Below are 19,014 nucleotides of genomic sequence, written 5' to 3'. Positions count from 1 at the left end.
TGGGGTCAGGGGCTGCTGTTCTAACAAGGATCTGTGGGCCTGCAGCCCATACTCATGGGACCAGTCTCTCAAGTTCCCACTGTGCCCTGGAAAGAATAACCCTGGGAACAGAAGAGGCCAACTGTGTCGATTTCACCATGGGAGGGGGAGAGAACACAACTCAGTCACCCGCCCAACCCACCCACCCAAAATCACTGCCTAAGCCTGACGCTGAAGAGACAGGCGAGCTCTATGCGGCCTGGGCGGTGGGGCCGCCCCCGACCCTCACCTCCGCAGTCCTCCTTGTCAGACCAGCCCCCGACCCTCACCTCGGCAGTCCTCCTCGTCAGACCAGCCCCCGACCCTCACCTCCGCAGTCCTTCTCGTCAGACCAGCCCCCGACCCTCACCTCCGCGGTCCCTCTCGTCAGACCAGCCCCCGACCCTCACCTCCGCAGTCCTTCTCGTCAGACCAGCCCCCGACCCTCACCTCCGCGGTCCCTCTCGTCAGACCAGCCCCCGACCCTCACCTCCGCAGTCCCTCTCGTCAGACCAGCCCCCGTCCCTCACCTCCGCGGTCCTTCTCGTCAGACCAGCCCCCGACCCTCACCTCCGCGGTCCTTCTCGTCAGACCAGCCCCCGACCCTCACTTCCGCGGTCCTTCTCGTCAGACCAGCCCCCGACCCTCACCTCCGCGGTCCCTCTCGTCAGACCAGCCCCCGACCCTCACCTCCGCGGTCCCCCTCGTCAGACCAGCCCCCGACCCTCACCTCCGCAGTCCTTCTCGTCAGACCAGCCCCCGACCCTCACCTCCGCAGTCCCCCTCGTCAGACCAGCCCCCGGCCCTCACCTCCGCGGTCCCTCTCGTCAGACCAGCCCCCGACCCTCACCTCCGCGGTCCCCCTCGTCAGACCAGCCCCCGACCCTCACCTCCGCGGTCCCCCTCGTCAGACCAGCCCCCGACCCTCACCTCCGCGGTCCCCCTCGTCAGACCAGCCCCCGACCCTCACCTCCGCAGTCCTTCTCGTCAGACCAGCCCCCGACCCTCACCTCCGCAGTCCCCCTCGTCAGACCAGCCCCCGGCCCTCACCTCCGCGGTCCCTCTCGTCAGACCAGCCCCCGACCCTCACCTCCGCAGTCCTTCTCGTCAGACCAGCCCCCGACCCTCACCTCCGCGGTCCTTCTCGTCAGACCAGCCCCCGACCCTCACCTCCGCGGTCCCTCTCGTCAGACCAGCCCCCGACCCTCACCTCCGCAGTCCTTCTCGTCAGACCAGCCCCCGACCCTCACCTCCGCAGTCCCCCTCGTCAGACCAGCCCCCGGCCCTCACCTCCGCGGTCCCCCTCGTCAGACCAGCCCCCGGCCCTCACCTCCGCAGCCCTTCTCGTCAGACCAGCCCCCGGCCCTCACCTCCGCAGCCCTTCTCGTCAGACCAGCCCCCGACCCTCACCTCCGCAGCCCTTCTCGTCAGACCAGTCCCCGCAGTCGTTCTCCCGGTCGCATTTCCACCTGCTGGGGATGCAGCGCCGGTTCTCGCACCGGAACTGGAAGTAGCGGGAGCAGCTGGGGGCCTCGGTGGGGTTTTCTGGGGGATGAACCGCAGGGTCAGTTTACGGCCTGCACGGCGTGAACAGAGGCCTCCAAGGACCCACAGGCTCCTCACCCAAGCCCCAGGGCAGCCCGCGGGACCCCCCCAGAGAAGGACGAGGCAGCTCCCAGGACCAGAGGGAGACCAAGAGCATATCCACAAACTGGACAAAACCTTGCCTCCCTGGACCCGAGGCCATAGTCTCCTATGCTTCTACATCTTGCAAATGACACCCAAGTAGGTTTTTTTATATTTATCCTTTTATTATTTTACTTATTTATGTGTCTGCACCAGGTCTTAGCTGCAGCACATGGGATCTTATAGTTCTAATCTTATGCAAACTCTTACTTGAGGCATGTGGGACCTCGTTCCCTGACCAGGGATGAAACCTGGACCCCTGCGTTGGGAGCACAGAGTCTTAGCCACTGGACCACCAGGGAAGTCCTGATACCCAAGTTTGAATTTTGATAGTCTACTGAAGGAATGACCTAACTATTGATGATAACCCAACAGTAACAATGATTCCATCATGCTGTGACATCTGTAACATGTAGGGGGTGGGGGAAATATACTCTAAAATATTTACCATAACTCCTCTACCATGTTCCTTATATACAATGTCAACTTCCCAACTGGAGAAAGAGAATAAATACACCCTAACCTCTGCTGGTAGAGAAGGAAATGGCAACCCACTCCAGTATTCTTGCCCAGAATATCCCACGGACAGAGGAGGCTGGTGAGCTACAGTCCACAGGGTTGCTAAGAGTTGGGCATGACTCAGTGACTAAACCAACCAACCAATCTCTGCTAGGGGGTAGGTTCTCACTTTAAGACTCAATTTGTTACATGCAGATTCAAGACCTGGAAGGAATTATGGCTGAAGAGGGAGAAGGCAAAGCCAAGCATTGTGTGACCTGGAGCCTGGGATGCCCAGGGGCAGAGCTGAGGTCTCCTTACCACAGTTGGCTTCGTCGGAGTCATCGCCGCAGTCATCCATCCCATCACACTTCCAGATCAAACTGATGCACACTCCGTTCTGACACTGGAAGCTGAACTCGTCACATACCTTGTGGAACTCGGGGTCTCGGGCTAGGGAAGGAATCAACATAAGTCAGTCCAGATTACTTCCACACTGGAGAGCTCAACATGGCACTGTTGTTTGGAAATAAGAGGCAAGAACAAAGGGCCTCCACCAAGAGATGGCGCAGCTGGAGGATTCCTCGAAAGCAAGTCAAAGGCCTACTGCTGCTGCTACTAAGTCACTTCAGTAGTGTCCGACTCTGTGTGACCCCATAGACGGCAGCCCACCAGGCTCCCTGTCCCTGGGATTCTCCAAGCAAGAACACTGGAGTGGGTTGCCATTTCCCTCTCCAATGCATCAAAGTGAAAGGGAAGTTGCTCAGTCGTGCCCAACTCTTTGCGTGCCCAACTCTTTGCAACCCCATTGACTGCAGCCCACCAGGCTCCTCCATCCATGGGATTTTCCAGGCAAGAGTACCAGAGTCGGGTGCCATCGCCCTCTCCTGGTCCCCAGCAACTCAGACTGCAACAACATCTGCAGATAACGTCTTTAAAGGGGTAATTAAGCTAACGTGAGGTCATTACATTAGGATGGAGCCCTAATCTAACAGGACGGGTGTTCTCATAAACAGAGTAAGTGAAGACAGAGGATGGCCATTTACAAGCCAAGGAGAGGCGCCTCAGAGGAAACCAACCCTGCCGACACCTTAACCTCTGATCTGCAGCCCCCAGAACTGTGATTAACCCCCTAGACTATGGTCCTTCGTTTGGGGAGACCAAGCAGACTGATGCAAGTCCCCACTATCATGCAGGCAGGGCAGTCTTGGGGACAGGGCTGCAGCCGTGAACGAGACAAGGACCTGCTCTCGGGCACACACAGAGGAGGCTAGCTGGTGGGGGGGGTGGGGGCAGGCCACAAAATAACTGCACTGTGCAGAGTGGAGGTGAGTGGGGTACAGACACTGCGGCGAGGTGAGGGGGCCACTCCGGGGGCACAAGAAAGGCTGTGGAAGGAGGTGACACGTGGGCCAAGACCACTGTCAACCTTGATCCCCGCCTTGAGCTGTGCACCGAAAACTAACAAGCAGGCTTCCAAAGCAACCAAGGTGAGCCTTTCATTGAAAACGCAAGTCTGGACCCTCAGTGGAGACCTGAAAACTGGATGGAGGCACATGCCCAGGGTGGCCCACCCCGAGTCTCTCCAGCGCCCCCGACTCACAGCATCCTGCGAACTCCGGGTCCTCGTCAGAGCCGTCCCGGCACTGGATGATGCCGTCACAGACCATGGACTGGAAGAGGCACTGCTGGCGGTTCTTACACACGAAGTCCATGAAGCGAGTACACAGGGGCTCTGAAAGGGACCAGCGAGGGGAAGGGGCCGTGAGCCCCTGGAGCTGGGGACCTCGTGGGCCACGGCAGGACACGCTCTGACCGGACGCGCAATTCAGGAGGTAATGGGCACCACCACCAACCACAAGCTTTGAGCAAACCCTGAGCTTCAGGACCTCATTAAGCTCCCAGCACAACATGATGAGAGGTTTTACTGTCCTGTTTCCCAAATGAAGCACAGGGGACGGCAACATTATGTATTTTGCCAAGAGCACACGACTGATGAGGGTGGAGCCAAAACTGAAACCCAGAGCTGCCTGACATCACAGGCCACGATCTTAACCACTATCGACATAACACCGACTCTCGAATATGGGGCCTGGCAATCCCCTGCTATGAAGGATCGATGTTACCCACTGAACTGTACCTGCCACCAATTTATATGTTGAAGCCTTAATCTCCAATGTGACTGGATCTGGAGAAAGGGCAGTACTTTTTTTAATTAATTTTTTTTTGGCTGTGTCACATGCCATGTGGGATCTTAGTTCCCCGACCAGGGACTGAACCTATGCCTCTCGCACTGGCAGCAGAGTCTTCACCACTGGATTTCCAAGGAAGTTCCCTGATAGAGCTTTAAAGAGGAAATCCAGGTTAAGGGAGGTAGCTAAGGTTAAAAGGATCTATAGGAGCAGTGTCCTTCTAGCACCAGACATGCAGGCAAAGAGGCCACGTGAAGACATGGGAAGAAGGTGGCCTTTATGCCTGAATTGCCACACTAACTCATCCTTGGATCTCCAGCTTGCTTTTCCCAAGGATGAGCACCACTGACCCCAGACTACCTTTCTGGGTCCAAAGAAAACACAGCATACAAAGTCACTGTGCCTAAAACTGTTAGCCGAGTGATAATCAGCAACTAGCAAAACCAATGAAGGAGGAGAAATAAGTGTCCAATTCCAGATCACTGGTCCATTCGCAGGACATACTGCAGCTGAACAGTGATGATCGTGGACCCTGACCTAATTCCACGGTCACCCTCCACGGCCCCCTGCTTCCTCTCCTTCACCCAAGCCATGCCTCTCTGCCTCCACCCCTCTCAGGGTCCTGGCAATGCGGGACCTGACGCAGGCAGGTACCAGGGGAGGAGAGGATTTAGCTCACCACAGTGCTGTTCGTCCGAGCCATCCGAGCAGTCGTGCAGACCGTCACAGTGTTTGCTGGATGGGATGCAGGTGCCGTTCGAGCAGCGGAACCCATTGCACTTCTTCTCTGGAAAGCGGTTCAAGGAGCAGCAGAATGAGGAGACAGGCAGACATTCACATCACCGTGGCACAGATATTTACACCCACATGTGTGTCTCCCTATGGAGGGCTATCACAATTACAGATACACACATACTCTGACCCAAGAATGTAATCTACCCACATGAGTGAAAAATAACAGAGGAACCAGCTTATTCACTGCAGCACTGTTTGTAATAGACTGAAAGCCACCTATGGATCCATCCGCAGGGGACTGTGAAATGCTACTGTACACAGGAACACCAGACTGGTATAGAGAGACTGAAGAAGCACTCGATGAACACATGTCCTAGACAGACAGTTATCTGAAAAACCAAGGTACCAAAAACGTGCACGGCACGCTGCTGCTGCTGCTAAGTCGCTTCCGTTGTGTCCGACTCTGTGCAACCCCATAGACAGCAGCCCACCAGGCTCCCCCGTCCCTGCGATTCTCCAGGCAAGAACACTGGAGTGGGTTGCCATTTCCTTCTCCAATGCATGAAAAAGAAAAGTGAAAGTGAAGTCGCTCAGACGTGTCCAACTCTTAGTGACCCCATGGTCTGCAGCCTACCAGGCTCCTCCGACCATGGATTTTCCAGGCAAGAGTACTGCAGTGGGGTGCCACTGCCTTCTCCAGCATGGCATGCTACATGTGTAAAAATAGGACAAGTACATGTCATAAATTTAAATTTGCATGTATGCACAAAAATATTCTGAAAGGATACACAGCAAAGCGGGGAAACTGGCAGATGGGAGAAAAACACTTACTGTTTAATCTCCTTATACTTTTCCATTGTGAACCATGTGAATGTGCTACCTACTCAAAACATTTTTTTTTACAAAAAGTAAAATGAAAGCACCAATTAGATGGAAACAAAGAGGACATGAACCCTGATTTTATAGACCCTGGGGTTTTTAAGCTCTCTTACATCACTCACCATTTTATTTCTTCAGGAATTCTAAACCAAAGCCCCATAAATGTTAAGAGTCTTAGGTTTTGCAGTTGGTGTAGAACTTTTAGTACTAGGTCATCCATTCTCCTGACCAGAAAGCAACTCCAGACATTTGGCTTAAGAATCACTTCTAGTAGGTCAGTTGTAAACCCAACTCTTGGCAGAATACTTTCAGGAGGATCAGGGATAAGGCAAGAAAATGCGTTTTAATCCTGTAAAAAGTCATCATCCCCAGGACATTGTTCAAAGGACATCAAAACAGAAACAGTGAATGAGTACCACGAGATGGGGAAATAGATTTCAGCATAAGAAGGCTTTTCAAAAGTATACAATTTAAATTGTACAAGACAAGTTATCACTCACTCAAGTCAAAAGATAAAAATCAAGAGAGGCTTAGGGAACCATCCAATGTTACTAATGGAGATCCTTTCGGTATAATCACTTGGAAATAAAACCTGGAAACAACAAGAATCATGGAAATGGATCGGAACCTGTAACCCAGCACTTCCATATGGAGGGATATACCCCAGGAAGTAGTATCACAAGGGAAATCTAAGCCTTCATTTCCAAGGACACGAACAGTTTTTATGACACATGACAGGGCAAAATGGACATTACGCCACCAGGGAGCGACGAAGTAAACTACGTCACAGCAATAATACAAAGAGGATGGGCATCTGCCATGAAAATGCTAACCACAGAAAAATACAGATATATGGAAACAACTTTAACACCACACCATGAAAAGAGCAGAACACACAGCAGCATGCAGACAGCGACTGCAGTTCCATGAAAATTAGGGATGTGAGTATGAAATAATAGCAAATATGGATATTGGCCTTGATGGGCTACAGTCCATGGAGCTGAAAAGAGCTGGACACGACTTAGTGACTAAACGATGACAAAACAGAATCACTCTGCTGTACAACTCAATCTAACACAACACTGTAAGTCAGCTATACGCCAACGTAAAATATGTCTTTAATTTGCTGTGAAAAAGCATTTTGTACATTATGTTTGTGCGGCAGCTATTTTATGCTTAATTTCCATTAACTATCTCAGAATCCTTCTTTAAATCGACTACACTGAAAAAGTTCTGGCTTATGAGTATGGGTATCCATTTTCCCAAGGGACCATCACAGCAACCTCTCAGCCGTAAAGTATGCCATCTATACAGAAACTGTTGGCTAATTTCTGGCAGAACACTGGTAATGTGACCCTACTTAGTGTTCCGGGTGGGTTAGTGGGTTTCCCATTTCTTTTCTTGTTTTCATGGAGGCAACCTGCTTGCCCAAGAATTAAAATTACAGGACTTGCTGATGGCTCAGGGATAAAGAATCCACCCGCCAATGCAGGGGACACGGGTCCGATCCCTGGTCCGGGAAGATTCCTCAAGACGACTATGCCTGTGTGCGCCACAATTACTGGAGGCCACGGGCAGCAACTATGGAAACCCGCACGCCTAAAGCCTGTGCCCCAGAAAACAAAAGAAGCCACTGTAATGAGACGCCCATGCACCATAATAAAGAGCAGCCCCTGCTCGCCACAACCACAGAAAGGCTGTGCAAAGCAATCGAAGACCCAGCGCAGCCAAAAGTAAATAAACAAACAGTAATAATAAATAATTAGAATCACATAGCCCAGGCCTACACACCGAGCAGCAGTGCCACGCAGCAAGGGCGAGCTCACTAGCGTGCATCAGGCACAGCGGGGACTCTGGTCCGTCTCCTGGCCCATCTGCTGCCCCTCCTTCTGAACAGCAGACGTGGGAGACGTGCGGGTTGGGGCCAAAGCACCTGCACTCACCACAGTTGACCGGATCCTCGTCAGAGCCGTCCTGGCAATCCATGTCACCATCACACGCCCAGCGCTGGGGGATGCAGTGCCCATTTCGACACTGGAAGTTGGAGGCCTCACAGGTGTGATAGATGGCTGCCAACGAAACAGGAGAGAAAAACAGTCAAGGCCTCCTTCACCTCCGCAGCCCCATCACCCTCAGCAGCTGACTGCAAAGGAGGCGCGTTCTAACAGGTATGACGGGGGACTACCCTAAAGGCAGAATGCAGCCTCCTGAAGGGGCATCAGCTCAAGCCTCGGGGTTCATCAGTGTTACACAAGCACAGATGTACATGTTAAAAACTCGGTCACTTTCACAGCAACCTATGAGGTCAGGACTACTCCCCACTTATAGATGAGAACGAGGTTTAGGACTCTCAGAAGGTCCCCGAGAGTAACAAAGATAATGAAGTAATAGCACCAGGGCTGTCCAAGTCCAAAGCCTGTGCTTTCTCCAGTCCACTTGGGTACTTAATCTTCTCACTCCTCCAGACTCTGCTGGACAAGAACAGGTAGAGGGTGCTCGGGGCTCTGGGTCCTAGACCTGCTCCCAACACTGTAGGGACCTTGATGTCATCCTCTGCATTGATATCTAAGGAGCCCTGTAAGTTGTGAAAGGGCCTGATTTTATAATTCTAAATGAACTGCCCAGTTTCATAAGTGGTAAACCTCCCATCCAAAGATGCATCTAAAATCACAAAGAAAGCAGGCCCAGAAACCTAGAATTCCTTAACTTTCTGGATAGCCAAGAGTGACGTCTACCAGCTAATATGACACGGCAGACTCTACAACCATTAAAAGAAAAAAAATTAAAGTGCCAGGGAACCAGTCACTGTTATAACTGAACAGGCTCATTTGCATACACAGACTGAGGCCACCTGAAAGTCATTTAGAAAATGTCAAAACTTCAGTCAGAGACTATTCCAGATGCATAATATCTGCCTGCAACCCAAGCAACACTACTGGCCGCCTTCTCCATCAGATTTCCCTTCTCTCCTCTGATGCAGAGAGCAATTTGTGTCTGTTCACTGCTGAATGCAAGCCAGGGCTGGTCTTGTTTGCAACCAGCCTGAAATAACATAACCAAGACAGACGGGCTCTCTTGGTTGAACCGAGTGGACAGGGTGTCCTTGTGACAGGAGCAGGCAAAGCAAACAAAAGTGGGCTGTTGAGTGCAAACCACAGTTACCTATTCAGCTGAGATGGTTGGTAATAGTGACTCAAGGGTTGGGAAAATGGGCTTCCAATGCCCTCTAGAATTGCTACTGCATTTGAGGCTATTTTGGGCGATAGTCTGAAATACAAAGCCTCTGATTTTTCAAACCACATTACAACAAAAGGTGGTCCATCGTCTGTTGGCTCCTCAAAGACCAATGCTATGTCCAGTCACATGCAAATACATCTACTGGAAGTTTCAGTATTTTACAATATTGGCAGTCAGGATCCATTAAATATCTTTCTAAAATATACTTATCTCTGATAAGAAAAATAAATGTGTCCCTGCATGTTAGATGAGCTTTGCCCCAGTAACAGCCATTGCCTGGAATACTTCTGATTTATTGGTTTTACAAATCTGATAGCCCTTTAAAAGATTCCTCACCAAAGCCTTGCTCGCTATCATAAAAGATACTGTCACCTAAACCACTGCCACACTGAAATACTCACTATTATTCAGCCTATGGATTTCAACTGAAAACAATTCCAGAGTGCTAATGGAGTTTCCAAGTGGACAACGCTGAAGGGCATGTTTGACATCCCCAGATTCTATCACTGATGCTGAGCTGAGAAAGACTAATTAATTTACACAATTTCATTCAAATGGCCAGGAAGGGCTGGAATGCTTAACATAGTCTCTTTTTCTGTCTTCTGAGCAACTTACTAGCTCTCTGACACTGAGTGTCTGATGAATGATCTATGTTCAATTGATAATATTTAACTGTAAGGATGAAAGAGATGGACTTTAAAACAGACTAAAGAATTTGAGGCAGATAAAAAAGAATCCTTTGCATAGCAGGGTCCATCATGACCCTAAGAAGAGAAGGGCTACTGGGGCAAATGATCATGAAATTAGAATATCAGAGTTTCTAATAAAGGCCATTATCCTCTGGCTTACTCTGACATGAACACATCTCTCCTGACTCAGCAAGACCCTCTGTGATCCCCCTGATCAAAAACATTAGCCGAATAAAAGCGGGGCAGAAGAGATGAGTTAATTACTGTGACAAGCACTGCCTTATTATAAAACACTGGACTCTTACAAAATGAAGGAGGAAAAAAAATGTTAGTATCAACACAACCTGAATGATTAATAATGTAAAAAATAACATAAAGCATAAAGGACAGTAAAAAATAAAAGGCAAATCTGAAAAAGAACCAATTAGAAATTCTAGATATAAAAAATAGAGTCATGGAAATAAAAACAGCTCAGTGGATGTGTGAAATAGGAGATTAGATTCAGCTGAAAAGAGGACTATTGAACAGGAAGAGAAATCTGAGGAAGTAACTCAGAGTCATAAGGAGACAGAAAATCTAAAAACCAAAGGCATAAATATCAGATTGAGAAAGTCCAGCGAATGGCTGATAGCTGCTGCTAACAAGACAAGACAAAGTAGCAAACAGACACAGCAGAAAAGACAGTTGGCTGCAGCTTCCTAGAACTGATGAAAAATATAAATCCTCAGATTTTAGGACGACGACAAAGAGGAAAAATAAAAATAATTTCAGGCCTAGGTAGGTGAAACTGAGCAGCAAACAAAATGTAAAAAAACCTAAAGGCAACTAGAGAGAAAAGAACATCCGTTATTACTGGAACAGATAATCTGGCAGGAGAATTGAAATCAGCACAAAAGAGGCCAGAAAGAAATGGAATAATTCCACCAAAATACTTAGGAAAAATTACTACAAATCTAGAAAACCAGATGCATCAATTTCAGTGTTGAGAACGAAACAAAGACATGGTTATAGGAACAAAACTTTTAAGTTTACGACTCACAGACTCTGCTATAAAACGCTGAAGGATGAACACAGGAAGGAAGCAGTGAACACAGGAAGGGGAAGTGACTGACTCGTAGGCACCTATACATAAGTGTGGTTACTAAATGATAATAACGATGCCTGATTTTTAAATGTAAAATTAAACTATGAAGTATTTTGCGGTTTTATTTGGGGGGGGTGCGATGGGGGCCATACCATGCAGCACGTGGGTTCCTAGTTCCCCGACTAGGGATTGAGTCCGAGCTCCCTGCATTGGAAAGGTGGAGTCTCAACCACTGGACCAACCTCCAGGGAAGTCTGCGTGTTTTAAAATACTAAATATATACTGAGTTTGTCAATACTGACATTATGGGCAGAGACTGGAATCAAGGCAGGTCCAGGAGGGGGAAAGATATCAGGAATATGCAAAAGATGTCTAGGGCCACAGCTGAAAAAACAGAAATGAAATGTTTAAGTTCCAAATCAATGCAGGGGGGAATAAAAGGCTCAAATCCATGGAAAGCAAAACAAGGGAGGGGAAGAGCCACGAAAAGGCCCAGGACAGACCATGCATGAGAGCTGAAGCCCACAGGAAGTCAGCAGGCCCTGACCCATTTCTTCGGCTCTGCACGTGACCTAACTTACTAGGCCAGGAAACGAAGCAACCACACAATGAGCGCACATACCACCTCCAGCTAATCTACGGATGAAGATGGACAATCTCCTTTATAAAGGTTTGGAAGCACAGCCATTGGAATGAGGCTGCAGTGGCTGTGTAGGCACTCTACATTTCCCCACGCAGTCCTGCCAGAGGAAACCAGAGATAAAACCAGGGTCAGTGACCAGCCCACCAACAGAAATGAAGTTCTTAATTCACTGTGGAAGACCAGCTCATGCAGCTGAAACGCAAGTTTGACTAATGTGGTTGTGCTAATAATATGTCCAGTCATCAAGAAACTTACAAATGGAAATGCCCAGAGGCACCTCTCTAATTTATCAATCAATGATCCACCCAAACCCAAAGCTGCCAAACAGCCCTTGTGTGCTTTCTGGGCTGATGGCGGTTCCTTCCGAGACCTTGTTTATCCCTCCTTCTGCGAGCCAGGCTTTCAAAGAAAGCAATACCTGCAGTCTTTCCAGAAGCAGAGGGGCACACAACAAGACTGTGCCAGAGAGGACACAGGGATGGGGAGTTTACGAGGTGGGCAGGAATCTGGTAACATCACAGATCACCCAGTGTGATATACCTGGCCTTTGAGTAGGTCCATTTATTCCTTAAAGCCACATAAGGTCACCTCTAAAATAAAACAGACCAATCAACAAAGGTTCTCGGAACTGGGCATTGGGAGAACATAAAGGAGTATATGCAGAGTACATCACGAGAAACACTGGACTGGAAGAAACACAAGCTGGAATCAAGATTGCCGGGAGAAATATCAATAACCTCAGATATGCAGATGACACCACCCTTACGGCAGAAAGTGAAGAGAAGCTAAAAAGCCTCTTGATGAAAGTGAAAGAGGAGAGCGAAAAAGTTGGCTTAAAGCTCAACATTCAGAAAACTAAGATCATGGCATCCGGTCCCATCACTTCATGGCAAATAGATGGGGAAACAGTGGAAACAGTGTCAGACTTTATTTTTTGGGGCTCCCAAATCACTGCAGATGGTGACTGCAGCCATGAAATTAAAAGACACTTACTCCTTGGAAGGAAAGTTATGACCAACCTAGATAGCATATTCAAAAGCAGAGACATTACTTTGCCAACTAAGGTCCGTCTAGTCAAGGCTATGGTTTTTCCTGTGGTCATGTATGGATGTGAGAGCTGGACTGTGAAGAAGGCTGAGCGCTGAAGAATTGATGCTTTTGAACTGTGGTGTTGGAGAAGACTCTTGAGAGTCCCTTGGACTGCAAGGAGATCCAACCAGTCCATTCTGAAGGAGATCAACCCTGGGATTTCTTTGGAAGGAATGATGCTAAAGCTGAAACTCCAGTACTTTGGCCACCTCATGAGAAGAGCTGACTCATTGGAAAAGACTCTGATGCTGGGAGGGATTGGGGGCAGGAGGAGAAGGGGACGACCGAGGATGAGATGGCTTGATGGCATCACGGACTCAATGGACGTGAGTCTGAGTGAACTCCGGGAGATGGTGATGGACAGGGAGGCCTGGCGTGCTGCGATTCATGGGGTCGCAAAGAGTTGGACACGACTAAGCGACTGAACTGAAAGGAGTAAAAGATCATTTCTGTCCTTCACAAACCAAATCTAAACCAAAGCAGACCACAAGAGCGGGATATAATAGCAGATTTACTTTTTTCTTTTTTGCTTTTAGAAATCAGGAAGCATGCTCTGAGACCCCCGGCTGCCAGACAGTGTAGGAACTGCCAGGATACTGCTGGGGTAAGGACAATTAAGATATGGGAATGAGGCACTTCCCTGGTGGGCCAGTGATTAGGACTTTGCCTTACAATATAGCAGGTGCAGGTTTGATCCCTGGTCAGGGAACTAGGATCCCATGTGGCCAAAAAACCAAAACATGGGACAGAAGCAGTGTTGTAGCAGATTTAATAAAGACTTTAAAAAAAGGTCCACAACAACAGAAAATCTTTAAGAAAAAAAAAAGGAATGAAAAGTGATTTAATTTGCAAGCGTGAAGATCCATTAACAATAGATGGCAAAAGGAAGCCTGAAATACCAGATCTGCCCTCACTTGCCACAAAAGGGTGAAAGGAAACATCGTTATCCCCATCACTGGTGGGATTTAAGGTAGACTTGAGCAACAATTTCTAAAGGAGGGTGCAGAGAAAATTTACTCATCAGCTAGTAGGATTTGTTTTTCCGCCTCTACAACTGCCCCAACTCCTTGCTCTCCCCGATTCCATCATAATGTACATGCCCTTGTTTGTTCATTCACAAAAAATAGTGGTGTGAACATGAGTGAACCTAACACCAGCAGAATAATTAGAATCTCAGACCACTCAGCCTTCTTCTCATAGTCTCCTGCTGTTTCCAACTTTATCTTTAATGAAATCTTACCCCAAACAGGTGCAAGCACAATTTAAGTTTTCACTGTTTAGGGAACATCTTGATGCTCCACTCCTAAAACATGAGCTAGTTCACTACTTCTCAATGTATGGGCCCCAGACCAGGGGCCAGTCTGTAAACTCTTTGCTACTGTTCCTAGGAAAATAAACTTGAGCCAAAATGTAAAACAACTGTATCACTCATGACATTGCTCAGTTAATATTCTTCCACAGCAAGACTTTCTCAATGAAGGAAGCAAAGAGCTGGTAACATTTTGGCACAAGGTGATCACAGACCAGCTCTTCGTTTCTAAGGTCCATTTCTTAGAGACTTGATTCTGTGATCATGTAGGGCGGTAATGCTGCCCACTATATGAACAGGTTAAGTGCAGCTCAGGGAGGCCAGGAAATACTGACCAGTGCAGTTGGCTTCATCAGACCAGTCCCTGCAGTCGTTGTCCCCATCGCACACCCAGGAGGAGCGGATGCACATGCCAGAGCTGCAGCCGTATTCGTCACTCCGACACTGGTGCATTTCTGCAGGTGAGACCACAGACAAGGGTGTGAGCGCAAAAGCTCTCTCAGAATTCTGTCTCTGACGTCAGGGCTCCTGGTAGGTAGAGATGCACCCGATATCCCCATCATCCCTGATGATCCAGAATGCACGGAGGAAGACTTAAACCAGGGATGGAAAATCATGAGGAATGGTGCCCAAGTAGATGGGCACCTCTGGACCTGTAAATGGCCCTCTGGACCTGTAGGTTCTGCATCCATGGATTAAACAGACCATGCACCGTATATTTCCCAGGTAGCTGAGTGATAAAGCATCTGCCTGCCAAACAGGAAACTCATGTTCAGTCCCTGGATTGGGAAGATGCCCTGGAGTAGGAAATGGCAACCCACTCCAGTATTCTTGCCAGGAAAATCCCATGGACAGAGAAGCCTGGCAGGTACAGTCCATGGGGCCACAGAGAGTCAGACTCGATCTAGTGACTAAACAATAAACAGCACTGGGTACTACGATTATGATCCATGGCTGGGTGAATCTGCGGACGCAGAATCCGTGGACATGGAGGGCCTCGAGCACCCATGGATTTTGGAACCTGTGGTGGGTCCTGGCACTGATGCCCTGTGGACACCCAGGGACAACGGTAGTGCACTGTGAATGGGGCACAGGTGTGCTGAGATCCTGACACCTCACACTCAAGGCCTCTAGGCCACAAAGGTATTGTCCATTTATCTTGGTACACTTTACAAATATTTTCTATGCTTCCCTTGATGGGCAAAAGGTTGGGTAAGCAATGCTCTGGTTGCCCAGAAAGCCACAATTTCAGAAGACTTCTAGAGACAGAGCCTGCGGTTTCAGAAAAGGAGTGATGAGAACCTCAAAAGTGCAGATCCGTGTGAGGTGCTCAGGTCAGGAAAATTAAGACCAGCGCTGAGCTCTCTGAATGGAGAGGCTGGGGACTGTCCGTGAGCAGAGCTCCAGGGATGCTGGCCGGTGGGCTGTCTCAGGAAGGGTGGGGGCTGGAGGCAAATGAACCCGGGCAGTCTGCCCAAGACAGGAAAGGCAGCTCTACTGGCAGAATCTTATGTAGACCCTGGGGACAGCAGCAACACAGGACTTTCCCATGGAACTGTAAAGAGTCCAGGAAAACAGGAGTAGCCGAGACGACTGGGGTCCCAGGGTGGCGGCCTCAGGGAGAGAGGCTGATGGTGAACTGGGGAAGCAGATATTCACGGGGACACAGTCTGGAGACTCTCAGAGAGGACCTGGATCTGAGGAGGGGACCACCTGAGACCCCAAGGTGGATTCAGGATGCATCAGCCTGAACAGGCCACAAGCAGAGACTCTGAGGGACAGACACTGTTTAATGGTCAAATGTGTGTCCAGTGACAGGCTGAGAGGACACCTGATAAATGCATGACCACGTGCTAATTCCTCCTTGAGAGAGCAAAGCCGGCCACACAGCTGGGCCCTCTGAGTGCAGACGGGACAAGGGAAGGATGAAGGGAAGAGTGTGAACCCCAAGGACTGTTTCCTGGAACTTTGTGTTTTACAAAAATGAAGGAAAACGATATAACCACCCCCAAAACACTGCTCTGAGGTTTCCCCTTATTTCAGTCCCAGTGAATCAAACCCCTGCCTGTGGTGACTCAGGCCCCATCAGGAAGCACAGGCCCAGCTGGACCGGACATGCCCCTGTGGACAGACAGGGACCCCACGGGGCCTCGCTGGCCCTTCATAGCGGTGGGGTCAGGGTCTGGGCTCAGGCTGGCCCCCCTCCAGGCTGGGGTACTCTGTTACCTCCCACAGTGATTAGCAGCTACGGGCTTGGAACCAGAGCCCGTCAACTAAGACAGGCCTCCTACAACCGACAGGAAAGGAGTATGCAACAAGAATTCCAATTCCCTTTTCTGGCACAAACTAACAGTATCCCCCTGAACAAGCCCCCTGACCTCTGTGGACCTCCATCATTTCACCTGGAAATCAAAGGACTGAAGTAGAGAATCCCACCACTGTTTCAGTTCCAACATACTATTTTCCTAAATAAAAATTTCCATCCAGAAAACAGGTGCTCAAATAATGTTTGTGCTATCTGCTGACTTCTAACAGGGTTTCCTGAATTACATGAGTTTAAAAAAAAAGGATTCACAAAGGTATAGCTCTGGGTCTACAAGAGGCTCATCTCACAGCCACCCAGAAATGTGGGCTAAGACTGTAGAGCTGTCAATAAACGCCTGAATTCATTTAGGAATCTTCCCTAGTCTTACACACACGTGCACAGCAGCACTACAGAATGAAGTTCTATCCCCTTATGAATGAATCACTCCTACCATGTGTACAGAGCTGGCCATGCAGCTGACATTACAAATCCCCCAGTGATGTTCAGAAACCCTCCCCTTCCAACCCTCCCCATGAGCAAGAGCGCGGCCCCTTCTGAACGTCATGCCCCCTTACCACAGTGACTTTCATCACTATTGTCGCCACAGTCATCCTCAAGGTCACACTTGTAGGAGAGGGGGATACAGGTCCCGGACTCGTGGCAGCGGAACTGCGTGTCCAGGTCACAGACGGTGGTTGCTAAGATGCGAAAGAGAGACAACAGGCTCAGTAGATCCAATCAGCTCCCCCCAGACATCCCACTGGAAAGTGAAGGAAGCAGGTTTTCATTGTAATATCAATTTCAACAACAGAACTGAAACCTCAACGTACAGAAAAATGTAACTGCGTGATAGCCTGAAATTTACAGCCAAGGGACATAAAGGCCTGTCCTTTCATGGATGGCTTTGAGATGTCAACGGGGCTGGGGAAAGTGAGAAGCCGTCATCTAGCTGGGAGATGGTGTGATGAGCTAGAAAAGCCCCTAGGACCACCCCCACAGATGTGACGGTCTTTCTAAATAACTGGCAGATATACCATTATCCGGAAAACTACCATTAGGAAGCCCACTTTCACCCACAAAGCTGGCCCCTCACCATACAGACGACAGGGAGGGTGGAAAGTCCTACAGCAAGAGCAGGGGCCCTGTAGTCAGGCGGGACTGGTTTCAAATCTTGGCTCTATTTCTTCCTTCAGAAATTAATCTTAACCTCCCCGAGCCTCCATTTCCTCCGCAGGAAAAGGAAGATAAGGTAATGTGAGCAGGTGCTTGTGATGACAAACAAGACGAGAGAGGGGGATTAATGCTACCGCCCACAATTCACTCTACTCAACCTCTCTGGGCCTCTGTTCCTGCTACTGTGAAATGGAGACAATACCTACCCTCCTGGCATTATTATGAAAGTCAATAAGGAAACAACTCTGGGACCAGTGCCCATCATTAGGATGAAACACTATGGGCTCTAAACAAATCTAACTTCTCTTCCCATCCATCCTCATGCCCTTCTGCTCAGAAAATGAACATAATTTCTCCCTCTTCTCAATAGAAATGATCCAGGTTTAGGCATAAGCCACAGAACCCTACAGAAAAGGCTTCAGGAAAGAAGGCTGCTCCCAGGAATAGAACAGAATCCTGCAAAGAAAGTGGGGCGGGGGGTGGGGGGGCAGTGGCAGGAAGTGAGAAGCAGGTGGCAACCCCGCAATCAGACGGCCCTGGCAGCTCTTATTTGAGGTTCCATTTCTTCTCCATAATTGAGCTCATGGTGGGAGGCAGGGGATGAATGCAAAAATGACGAGACTGCAGGGGATTTACGTCAAAACCCCCAGTGCCTGACAATCACCCAGGGCAGGAGCCTGCCGAAGAGGAAAGGGGATCTGCCAACAGAATCCCTCCCATACCTGCCTCTGTCTCCACGCCTCTTCTCTTCCCTAGCAGCTGACAGGAGTTGGGGGGGCCTCGCTTAACTTCCAGACAGCGCTGCCCAGCCATGGCCTGACCCCTCCTATAGCCCTGCCTGGACCAGCATGCCCCTCGCCTCCTCCTCTCACCTCTTCCTTGATGACAGAGGCCCTCAGGAAAGCTCAGATGAGCACCGCTCTCCTGGCTCCGAGGCTCCACATTTCAGCCCCTGCATCCCTCACCTCCACCACATCTGACTAAGTCGGGACCCGAGCATGTGGAATCATGAGAAAGCAGAGCAGAACTGATGCTTTAAAACTGTGGTGCTAGAAGACTCTTGAGAGTCCCTTGGACTGCAAGGAGATCAAACTAGTCCATCCTAAAGGGAATCAACTCTGAATATTCATTGGAAGGACCGATGCTGAAGCTGAAGCTCCAATACTTTGGCCGCCTGATGCCGACAGCGATTTACTGGAAAAGACCCTGATGCTGGGAAAGATTGAGGATAAGAGGAGAAGGGGACGACAGAGGACAAGATGGTTGGATGGCATCATCGACTCAATGGACAGGAGCTTGAGCAAATTCCAGGTGATAGTGAAGGACAGGAAGGCCTGGGGTGCTGCAGCCCATGGGATTGCAAAGAGTCCGACAAGTCTCAGGGTCTTGAGAGGGTCAATTACACCTAACATTTGCACCAAACCAGGAGGAGGGCAGAGATGGCTGCAAAATCCAGCCCTAGGAGAAGCTTAAACTC

General features: G+C 49.4%; 1 protein-coding gene across 1 annotated transcript in view; it reads right to left on the bottom strand.

Moving 5' to 3' along the window:
* SORL1 (sortilin related receptor 1) overlaps positions 1-19,014 on the bottom strand; it is a 167,040-nt gene that overhangs the window by 37,507 nt on the left and 110,519 nt on the right. The window contains exons 24-30 of the mRNA XM_069554212.1: positions 16,940-17,062; positions 14,395-14,514; positions 7,952-8,077; positions 5,074-5,181; positions 3,806-3,937; positions 2,524-2,655; positions 1,429-1,563 (exon numbers count right to left, since the gene is read on the bottom strand). Coding sequence (XP_069410313.1) covers positions 1,429-1,563; positions 2,524-2,655; positions 3,806-3,937; positions 5,074-5,181; positions 7,952-8,077; positions 14,395-14,514; positions 16,940-17,062 — 876 coding nt within the window. The remainder of the gene's footprint in view (positions 1-1,428; positions 1,564-2,523; positions 2,656-3,805; positions 3,938-5,073; positions 5,182-7,951; positions 8,078-14,394; positions 14,515-16,939; positions 17,063-19,014) is intronic.

This window comes from Ovis canadensis, chromosome 15 (genome assembly GCF_042477335.2).
Source record: "Ovis canadensis isolate MfBH-ARS-UI-01 breed Bighorn chromosome 15, ARS-UI_OviCan_v2, whole genome shotgun sequence".
Lineage (NCBI taxonomy): Eukaryota > Metazoa > Chordata > Mammalia > Artiodactyla > Bovidae > Ovis > Ovis canadensis.
Note: the sequence above shows the minus strand (reverse complement) of the source record. Positions and strands in the feature narration are given on the sequence as shown.